General features: G+C 35.2%; 2 protein-coding genes across 2 annotated transcripts; both read left to right on the top strand.

Moving 5' to 3' along the window:
- Window positions 1-1,151: 1,151 nt before the first annotated feature.
- LOC131648829 (uncharacterized) lies at window positions 1,152-1,664 on the top strand. Its single transcript, XM_058918559.1, has 2 exons — window positions 1,152-1,398; window positions 1,504-1,664. The coding sequence occupies exons 1-2, from the start codon at window positions 1,152-1,154 to the stop codon at window positions 1,662-1,664; spliced, it is 408 nt and encodes a 135-aa protein (XP_058774542.1).
- A 5,727-nt stretch (window positions 1,665-7,391) lies between these two features.
- Window positions 7,392-10,024, top strand: LOC131643483 (convicilin-like). The gene is made up of 6 exons (XM_058913711.1): window positions 7,392-8,331; window positions 8,433-8,608; window positions 8,725-8,799; window positions 8,881-9,204; window positions 9,295-9,568; window positions 9,718-10,024. Exons 1-6 carry the CDS (start codon window positions 7,431-7,433, stop codon window positions 9,885-9,887), a joined length of 1,920 nt encoding a protein of 639 aa, XP_058769694.1. The 5' UTR covers window positions 7,392-7,430; the 3' UTR covers window positions 9,888-10,024.
- Window positions 10,025-10,492: the final 468 nt, after the last annotated feature.

Here is a 10,492-nt window from a genome sequence, read left to right as displayed (position 1 = left end):
GAGCTAATGTTTTCTCGAATCAGAATGAGAATCCTAAAGGAGAAGCTGATAACAATCAGTGGGCTCAGTTGATGCAGATGCAACAACAACACTAGTTGTAAATGCAACAACAACGGGATTTTATGGAACAAATGGTACAACAAATGCATGGTGCTCACCCACTCCTCAACAGAATGATGGGAGTAGGGACTTCCGAGAGTTTTACTGCATGAACCCTCCCGAGTTCCATGGTGACCCAAACCCCCTTAAGGTTCATAATTGGCTCACTAGTGTTAATAGGATTTTTGAATTGACTCCGTGTTCAGAAGAAAACAAGGTGGTTAGTGCTACTCAGGTGTTGTGGGGACCAGCTGCTCGGTGGTGGACCAATGCTTCCGCCATTATGACTACATTTGGAATTGATAAAACTTGGGAGCATTTTAAGGCAACCGTGTCGGAAAAGTACTTTCCGGATAGTATGAGGGCTCAGAAGGAGATAGAATTTCAAATGCTACGCCAAGGCTCTATGACGGTGGCTGAATTTGTGGCAAAATCTGAAGATATGGCAACTTACTCTAGTCAGGCTCTCTACGCCCCGAATGAACGATGAAAGATTAACCATTTTAAGATCGGACTCCATGGAGAGATAGACTAATGTGTGGGACATCAACATTATAACATGTATGCTAAATTACTTGAGCAGTGTTGCATTGCGGAGCAAAGCCTAAAGAAGATTCAGCAAGAGAAAGAGCAAGCAAAACTAAGTCAAGAGAATTATGAATGGTCGAGCCAGCACTTGAGGCCAAAAGGAGCACCATCCAAATGCAAGACAAACTAGAATGTTAGACCATCACAATCGCCTTTTTGTAGCAAATGCAAGCGAAACCATGTTGGAAGTTGCAAGAGTAGTGAAGGTGTAACATGTTTTAATTGCGGTAAGAAAGGGCACTTTCTTGGAATTGTACAGATAAGAACGATCAAGGGGGGAATACAGGAAGGGTGTATACACTTGATGCAAGGAAGGAGAAGGGCAACAATGAAGTAATTACTGGTACGTGTTTAGTGAATAATCAGACTTGTCTTGTTTTGATTGATTATGGAGCGTCACACTCCTTTATTTCACCTCAGTGTGTTCAAGCCTCATGTTAGAAAATGTACCTTTGGACTCGTCAATGGTAGTTGGCACGACAGTCGATGGAAGTGTAGAAACTTCTTGGAAATGGGAGGATTGTGTTATAACTGTTGATGATCTAGTCTTCCTAGTTGAATTGATTTTTCTACCACTTAAGAGGGTGTACGTGGTTTTGGGAATGGATTGGCTTTCTTCCAATTCAGTGCTCATTAATTGTAAGGAAAGAGCCATCCTGGTCCCAACTGTTGAAACTATCCTAGAAGACACAATGACTACTCTATTGGAAGGTATTATTCATATGATCAACTGTTTGTATGATCAACAGAAGAGTTTCATCCTTTTTCTAGCTAAAGATCCAAACAAGAAGTTGCATGTTTCATAAATTTTGTTAGTTTGTGAATTTCCGGGAGTCTTCCCAGAGGATATCACTACCTTACCTCCAGAGAGGGAAGTGGAATTATCTATCGACTTGGTACCGAAAACAACCCCAGTTTTTGTTACTCCTTATCGAATGTCACTAGTTGAAATTAGCATGTATCTTCTCGAAAATTGACCTACGGTCGGGTTACCACCAGATTAGAGTGAAGAACTCCAATGTTCCAAAAACCTCATTTAGGACTCGGTATGGACATTATGAATTCCTCGTGATGCCATTCAGAGTGACGAATGCACCGGCTATATTTATGGATTACATGAACCGAATATTTCAACCTTATCTTGACTAGTTTGTGGTGATCTTTATTGATGATTCTTATCTACTCTTGGAAACCACAAGAGCATGCCGAACATTTGAGGATTTTTCTATCAGTTCTATAGGAGAAGCAGCTTTTTGCTAAGCTCAGGAAGTGAAAATTTTGGATGACAAAAGTTAGATTTCTGGGTCATGTTATATCGCAAGGTGGAGTGGCAGTAGATCCATCAAAAGTAGAAGCAGTGGTCAATTGGGAGAAGCCTAATAATGTTTCAAAGGTTAGAAGTTTCATGGGTCTAGATGGATATTATCGGAGATTCATCAAGGGGTTTTCTGAGATAGCCTTAACCTTATCCCGGCTCACTCGAAAGGAAACTTAGTTTGTGTGGGACGAAAGATGCGAGAAAAGTTTTATATAACTCAAGAAGCGTTTGACTACAACCCCGATTTTAGTTATCCAAGACCTCAATATCCCTTATGAAGTCTTTTGTGATGCATCGAAGAAATAACTCGAAGGAGTTCTAATGCAAAATTGGCAAGTAGTAGCTTACGTTTCTCGGCAATTGAGACTGCATGAAGAAAACTACCCTACTTATGACTTGGAATTGACAACTATCGTGTTTGCGCTTAAAGTGTGGCGCCATTACATATATGAAGTCCACTTTCAAATGTTCAATGATCACAAGAGTTTGAGGTATCTTTTCGATCAAAAGGAATTGAGCATGAGGTAAAGAAGATGGATGGAGTATTTGAACGACTTTGATTTCGAGCTTAAATATCATACTGGAAAGGAAAATAAGGTAGAAAATGCATTGAGTAGGAAATAATTGCATGTGGCTAATATAAAGGTGTTGGAATTAGAGTTATTGGAAAAGTTTCGAGATCTCAACTTACAAGTTGCTGAACTTCCCGAAGGAGTAGTTTTCGGTAATCTGAGCATCACTAGTGAATTATGAGAGAGTCCGAAGTTGTTAATTAGTGGATGAAGAATTAAAATCTAGTTTTGGAAGACCCGGTTACTCTCAGGCTACAGACGGAATAATTCTCTTTATTCAACGCATTTGCGTTCCCAAGGATGAAAAGTTGAGAAGAATCATACTCGAAGAGGCTCACCAAAGAAAATTCACCATTCATCCAGGCTCATCAAAGATGTATCAAGACTTAAAGAGATATTATTGGTGGCCTGGTATAAAAAATGAAATCAACGAGTTTGTATCCCGATGTTTTGTATGTTAGCAGGTGAAAATAGAGCACCAACGGCCAGGAGGATTGTTACAACCACTTGAGATCCCTATTGTGCGAAACAGTAAAAAATAATTGATTAAAAAATTGGAAACAAAAATGAGAAGTTGAGAGAACATGAAGTAAAAATAAGAAATCAAAGAGAGAGAAGATAAAAAAAGAGAAAGTGAGAAATTTGAAATTTGTGTAGAGAGAGAAAAGTACTTCAATGATGTGGACAAGTGACTTAAGGAAATAGGGAAGGTGAGGGAAAGAGGGAAGAAAGAGAGTGAGGGGGAGAATTTTAAAAAAAAATATTAGGTGCCACTTGGATGAAAGGAACTATTTGATTGGTTAGTACTATTTTATTTAGTCAATTACGAAAAATGGTATTTTGTAGTATAAATGAAATTTGAGTTAAAGTGTATATTAGGTAGATCATTGACATCTTTCATTCTTAGATAGATCGTTGATATCAATATCGACAAAATATTTATTTTATTCTAATTAACTATTTTTTTTTATTTAAGACATAAAATTTTCATTTTTAAATGTGAATTTTTTTCTTATGAGTCAATATCAACAAAATATTTATTTTAATTTTAATTAATAAGTATCTTTGTTTGAGGCACAAAATTCTTATTTTCATATGTAAAAAATTTCTCTTTTTCTCACGTGTCACTATAAAAAAAACACTTATTTTATTTTAATAAACAAGTATCTTTTTCTCACGAGCCTTTTTTTTCTTCTTTTTGTATGATTATTTAAATGGAATTAGTAATGAACTAATTTTCAATACATAAAGAATTCTAACAATACAATCAAATATTTTATCACTGAAACTCATTATTTTCACGGGTCACTGTCACCGCAATACCTTTTTTTATTTTAGTTAATAAAATATTTGTTCAATTTATTTTGTTACAAATAAAATTTTATGAATTTTGCTCATTTTTGAGGTTGTTACATGCATATTTGAATTGTCTCTTAATAATTCTTCGTGTGATTCTTAATTTATTACATTCATTGCTCTATTCATTTGATTTGATTAGTCATGTAATAAGGTTAAGATATATGTTTAGTAATTAGCAATATTTTTTTAATAAGGGTGTGTTTGGTTCGGGGTACTATATTTACTAAAATATTTTAAGTTTAATTTTAGTATTTCAAAGTTATTTATTTTCTTTCGTATTACTGGTTCTCTTCTATGTGATTTTTCTCGATTATTTCCATCAACTTATTATAATTATTATCTACCATCAAAGTTTTTTCAATTTTTTTACTTAATATAAATTATAATCATTGCATTATTTTTAAAATTTCTTAATGTTTATTTCTGTTCATTTTTTCTTCTAATTTTTTTATTTATCCTATTATATTTTCTTTTATATCAACTTTTAAATCATTCACTTAATTTATCTTTTGTTTATTTATTTTATTAATATTTTTAAATTATTAATTTTAATTATAATATAAATCATGTGTACTCAGTTTATTAAAGTTATGGTAAATTATAATGATTTAGCCCCTCAATATTAAAAAATTTATTATCAAAAAAATATGTATGAATTTTTCATATTTGAATATCGTATCACTTATATAAGATCAGAAGGATAAAAATGTAATTTATTAATAAACCTCCCCTCTCCTTTTGAATCAAACATATTTTTAATTAAAACCCCTCTGATCCCCTCCCCTCTCTTATTTTGAACCAAACACTTATCTGATTAAAAAAATCCCTCCCTTCCCCTCCCCTTCCCTCCATTAAAATCCCTCCCTCCCCTCCCCCCTTTTGACCTTAAGAGACTGCGACTTAGTCTCCATAGCTTGACCTTTCCCAGAATGGGAAGCTTCCTTAAAAGAACGTTTAGACTCATTGGCAGTCCGGATAACGCTTCCTTTCTTTCTCCTCAAACTACATTGTTAAAAGGAGAGAAAGATCTTAGGGGCGGAAGTCCTCTAGCCTTCCTTTATATAAAAGTTTGGGGAAAAAGGTACAAACATAGGTGAAAAGCGAAAGCATTAAAAGCCTAAGTGCATGAAAATCTAGTTTCAAACCGATTTGAGACTCGACTAATGACTACGCGGATAATACGTGAATTAAAATCCACAAAAGGCAAAGTTGATCATTATAGAGCCAGGAGGCTGAAAAACGATCACAATTGACCAAAGCCTATTTGACTACAGGAAATTCCAATCACAGGAAATAACTATTCCAGTCACTAGGGCATATGAACCTGGTCTCAATGGTTTGAGACTTATCATAATCACATACGAGTTATGCTAACCCAACGTCAACGACTTAGGGCTTATTAAAGCCACATCCGAGTTGCAGAAACACGATCGCCACGACTTAGTGCTCATTAAAAACATCTTTACTACTTGTTTCCTTGTTGAAATTGATAAAGAACAGGAACTATCAAGAAACGTAAAGCATAATTTTCCCCGAGTACGTTCCAACTCGGACAAACAAGACTATGTCCTGCACGTCCAAAGTGTACATCATGTGTTGAAATCTTAACAAAGATAATAACATATCAAATGTATAAGGCGCAAAGCCGATTCGAATAAATTTAAAGGCAACAAAAATAATGTCATTCTGGTTCATGATTGGGCACTAAAAACCCTACAAACTCCACGCCCAAGGGGCCTGGATACATGTACCTCAGATTATTTTTAAGCCATGAAATACTAAAAAGCAAAAATTAAAGCACAATGACAAAAGTACCTTAAGCTGGACAAGTAAAATCCATTGGGTAACTTAAACAAACTCGTTTGAGGTTCATTAGCCTAGAGTAATGGACAAAAAGGCTCGTTAGCCGATTAAAGTTAGAACCGCAGGCCTTTCATCTTCTCCTAACACATGTAATGGCTGTAAATATCCGAGACCTCCATGACAGAGCATATCTTCTCGTCAACGAGGATCCATTCTCAGAATATTTATGAAGACGCGGCCTATAACGTGGAATATGCATATAGCTGATCATTATGCCCTGCCCAACACGTAACTCAGCCGATAACTGCATATAGGCAGAAGACGAGTACTTAATCGAAAGCCGATTATACATCCCATAAATCTTTGGGCCGAGTAGTGTTAACCGAGCGACCATAGTTGCAGAACTCATTAGGCGGTGGTTACAAACCATTGATGAGGCAGTTAAAAGCGTTACAAAGTCATTAAGATGCGGTTACAGACGTTACAAGTAATTAATAAACGGTTACATGACCATTAATCACGACTATTCAATATGAGCTAAATGCCTACACTATAAATAGGCCTTAAGATCTCACAAATCCATGATCTGATCCATCACGTGATAAAACTTACAAAAGGGCTCCCGCAAGAGGGATAAGCCAAACACTCTCCTGGAACAAGGTGCCTAGCCCACTGCTTCCATATCCCCAAAATCAGTCACAAATTCATCCTTGCCCTAAGCTTCCCTCACCTTTGAGGGCAAGCTCCATGAAATCTAGTTTTTCACACCAGAACATAATGATTTTGGTTGGGAGGATTTTAGAGGGTTTTCTTTTATTCATAACACCAAAAACCCCCTAATATGCGAGAACTCAAAATTTATATTGAATAAGGGCTTTGGAGGATTTTGAAGGACTTACATAAATTTTTAAAATATCTTTAATGTTGTTATAATATTCGAAAAATTAAAAATATAGTCATGATATACACTCTTTTATCATTCTATACAAAATTATTTTTTCAAAAAATATTATAAATTTTTCTATATTTTTTAAAAAATTCATTTTCGAAAGTCTTCTCCCCTCCTTTCCGAACTCCCAAATATAACTTAAAAGAACAAAATGAATGGGTTGTTAGAAGATTCACACAAGGACCGATCAATCAAGGTTATTTGCTTCCCCGTAATTATTTGTTTCATTTTAGTTTTTCTTATTCTTCGATGCTCAACAATTGTATCATATTTATAATTAGCAATCACTAGTTGCTTCATTCATATGCATTAATCTCTGCTAAAGCCACTGAATTGTGAGTGATGGGGACAATCCAAATACTTTGATTGAAGAATTTCGAGGTTCGTTCATTCATCAAATAAAAACAAAAAACTTCAAATTCATCATGATCATGATCGCCGCATCCATGTAAATCTAAATGAACTGGACCCCAAACTGCATGCGTCAAACACGTACCACCCCAATGTGTCACACATGCAGCTCAAAATATTCATCAGCTCATACAACTCAGTGAGATAATCCCAGATTGAGTTTGCCACCTCAGTTTTGTTTATTTTAACACTCGTCAAGCTACATGGCACAATGTAGCCAAATGTCCATCCACCTTATTCATATAGCTTTATGTTCTATCACTATAAATACCCCTGGTCTTACTCTTTTATATTATCATCATCTAAAGTGTGAACGAGTGAAATACAAATCATGGCTACCACAATCAAATCGCGATTTCCACTTTTGTTGTTGCTGGGAATTATCTTCCTAGCCTCCGTTTGTGTCACTTATGCCAATTACGATGAAGGTAGAGAACCTAGCGTTCCGGGACAAAGGGAAAGAGGTCGCCAAGAGGGTGAGAAAGAGGAAAAACGCCATGGAGAATGGAGACCTTCGCCTGAAAAGGAAGAAGATGAAGAAGAGAAGTACAAATATGAAGAAGGTAGGGTACCCGGACAAAGAGAAAGAGGTCGCCAAGAGGGCGAGAAAGAGGAAAAACGCCACGGAGAATGGAGACCTTCGGAAGAAGATGAAGAGGAGAAGTACAGATATGAAGAAGGTTCAGAACCTAGGGGACCAGGACAAAGAGAAACAGGTCGTCAGGAGGGCGAGAAAGAGGAACAACGCCGAGAACGACACCCTCAATGGGAATCTTCGTACGAAAAGGAAGAAGATGAAGAAGAGAAACAGAAATATCAATATCATCGTGAAAAGAAGGAACAAACTGAAGTTCGACCTGGACGTGAAAGATTTGAAAGACATGAAGATGAAGAACAGTGGAGAGGAATTCAACGTCATGAAGATCCAGAAGAAAGGGCAAGGGAAAGGTATAGAGCGGAGATAGCAAAGAGGCAAGTAGAAGAAGAGAGGGAGGAAAGGGACATACCCCGTGAACGTGAACAAAGAAACCCCTTTTTGTTCAAGTCTAATAAGTTTCAGACACTCTTTCAAAACGAAAATGGCTACATTCGTCGCCTTCAAAGGTTCGACAAACGATCAGACTTATTCGAAAATCTTCAGAACTATCGTCTAGTGGAGTATAGAGCCAAACCCCACACCATCTTCCTCCCTCAACACATAGATGCTGACTTAATCCTTGTAGTCCTCAGTGGTAATTTTTATTTTTCTTTTCAACTATAAAATTCAATTCAGCAACAATAGTATTTTTCATTACACGTAATTAAATCTTGGTTTGGTTAATATGTACTGCAGGGAGAGCTATACTAACTGTGTTGAGTCCCAATGATAGAAATTCGTATAATCTTGAGCGTGGTGATACCATCAAACTTCCAGCAGGAACAACTTCTTATCTTGTTAACCAAGATGATGAAGAAGATCTTAGAGTGGTAGATCTTGCAATACCCGTGAACAGGCCTGGTAAAGTTGAGGTAATATAGAAAATACATTAAACTTTTCTTCCCAAGCTTTATACTTACTAAAACACTTCATTTATATAACCTTTTTTTCTATATCAAACAATTGATCTTTATCCTTCTTACAACAGTCTTATCTCCTATCTGGAAATAAAAACCAATACTTGCGAGGATTCAGCAAGAATATTTTAGAGGCCTCGTTTAATGTAAGTATGCAAGCAAAAATTTGTTATAAATTGTTTTATAAATATAACCATTGAAATTTGTGTCCTTGTTTGTAAATATAGACTAATTATGAGACCATAGAGAGGGTTCTTTTAGAAGAACAAGATAAAGAATCACAACAATCGATAGGCCAAAAAAGGAGATCACAAAGGCAAGAAACAAATGCATTAGTGAAAGTGTCAAGGGAACAAATTGAAGAACTCAAAAGGCTTGCCAAATCAAGCTCAGAGAAAGGCTTATCCTCTCAATTCGAACCAATCAATTTGAGAAGCCACAATCCAAAATATTCTAACAAGTTTGGCAAGTTATTTGAGATTACTCCGGAGAAAAAATACCCTGAACTTCAAGATTTAGATTTATTTGTTAGTTCCGTGGATATTGAAGAGGTATGGATACAATCCTATAAATATATAAAAAATAGAAGAGTTATGTTTAATCACATAATTATGTTAATAAATTTTTGCTTAAATTTTTAGGGAGCTCTGATGTTGCCACACTACAATTCAAGGGCTATAGTTTTACTATTAGTCAATGAAGGAAGAGGAAATCTTGAACTTGTGGGTTTAAAAAATGAGCAACAAGAACAAGAAGAAAGAAACAATCAACTCCAGAGGTATGAAGCTAGACTGTCTCCAGGTGACGTTGTTATTATTCCAGCAGGCCACCCAGTTACAGTCAGTGCTTCATCAAATCTGAATTTGCTTGGATTTGGTATCAATGGTGAGAACAATCGGAGAAACTTTCTTGCAGGTATTAAGTGAATATTAGTATAATTTGTTAATAATGCTTAAATAAATGAGAATTATTTGAATTTGATATCTTGATGTTGGTGATTGAAAATTAATAAATGAGAATTATTTGAATTTGATATCTTGATGTTGGTGATTGAAAATTTGAAGGTTCGGACGACAATGTGATAAACCAAATAGAAAATCCAGTAAAAGAGCTTACATTCCCTGGATCTGCTCGAGAGGTGAATAGACTATTGAAGAACCAAGAACATTCTCACTTTGCAAGTCAAGAAAGCCAAAGAAAAAGGAGTCCTCTCTCTTCAATTCTGAACGCTTAATATGAAAAATAATGCACATGTATGATATAAGATCTATCTGGCTCCATGGTGAGCTAACTATAAATAAATGGTCTTGTAACTCTTTCTACTATGAATAAGTAAATAATAAATAAAAACTGTGTTTTTATTTTTTTTTATTTTTTGACCAAGATAGATAAGCCTTAAACTTTAGATTCCAACTTATATTTATAAGGTAATTCACTATACCATTAATATGTCGAATAAAAATAATCACTTTCCAATCTTTGTGGCACCAATGTCGTCATATATGAATGAGGGATAAACATCATTTAGATACAAGTTGGAGAACAACATATCAAATAAAAGAATAGAATGCACATAGAAGTTTTTATAATTCAGAGTTACATCTTGAAGAAAGTAAAATAAGATTAAGATATGTTTCAGTCATAATTTTAATTTAAAATTCTTCAAAACAATTAGTACGGCTTGAACCACTTGAACCTATTTCTTAGTTGTAACAAGTGAACATAAACGAGATTCAACCATAGTAGAATTATAAAGGGTCTGATACTAAGTGAGCTAGTTACACACACTACTTTTTTACAACGGTTAGAATTTTCAACTATAGTGAAAATTGAAAATGT

The sequence above is a fragment of the Vicia villosa genome, linkage group LG1 (genome assembly GCF_029867415.1).
Source record: "Vicia villosa cultivar HV-30 ecotype Madison, WI linkage group LG1, Vvil1.0, whole genome shotgun sequence".
Lineage (NCBI taxonomy): Eukaryota > Viridiplantae > Streptophyta > Magnoliopsida > Fabales > Fabaceae > Vicia > Vicia villosa.
The sequence above is the reverse complement of the archived record's forward strand: the minus strand, read 5'-3'. Positions and strand labels throughout refer to the sequence as shown.

What these genes read in the sequence shown, in the direction of transcription:
- LOC131648829 (XM_058918559.1), top strand. Translation starts at nt 1,152, where the DNA reads ATGGTAGTTGGCACGACAGTCGATGGAAGTGTAGAAACTTCTTGGAAA. An exon ending in AATGACTACTCTATTGGAAG is followed by an intron (nt 1,399 to 1,503) that starts GTATTATTCATA and finishes AAATTTTGTTAG; the next exon opens with TTTGTGAATTTCCGGGAGTC.
- LOC131643483 (XM_058913711.1), top strand. Translation starts at nt 7,431, where the DNA reads ATGGCTACCACAATCAAATCGCGATTTCCACTTTTGTTGTTGCTGGGA. An exon ending in AATCCTTGTAGTCCTCAGTG is followed by an intron (nt 8,332 to 8,432) that starts GTAATTTTTATT and finishes TATGTACTGCAG; the next exon opens with GGAGAGCTATACTAACTGTG. An exon ending in ACAGGCCTGGTAAAGTTGAG is followed by an intron (nt 8,609 to 8,724) that starts GTAATATAGAAA and finishes TTCTTACAACAG; the next exon opens with TCTTATCTCCTATCTGGAAA.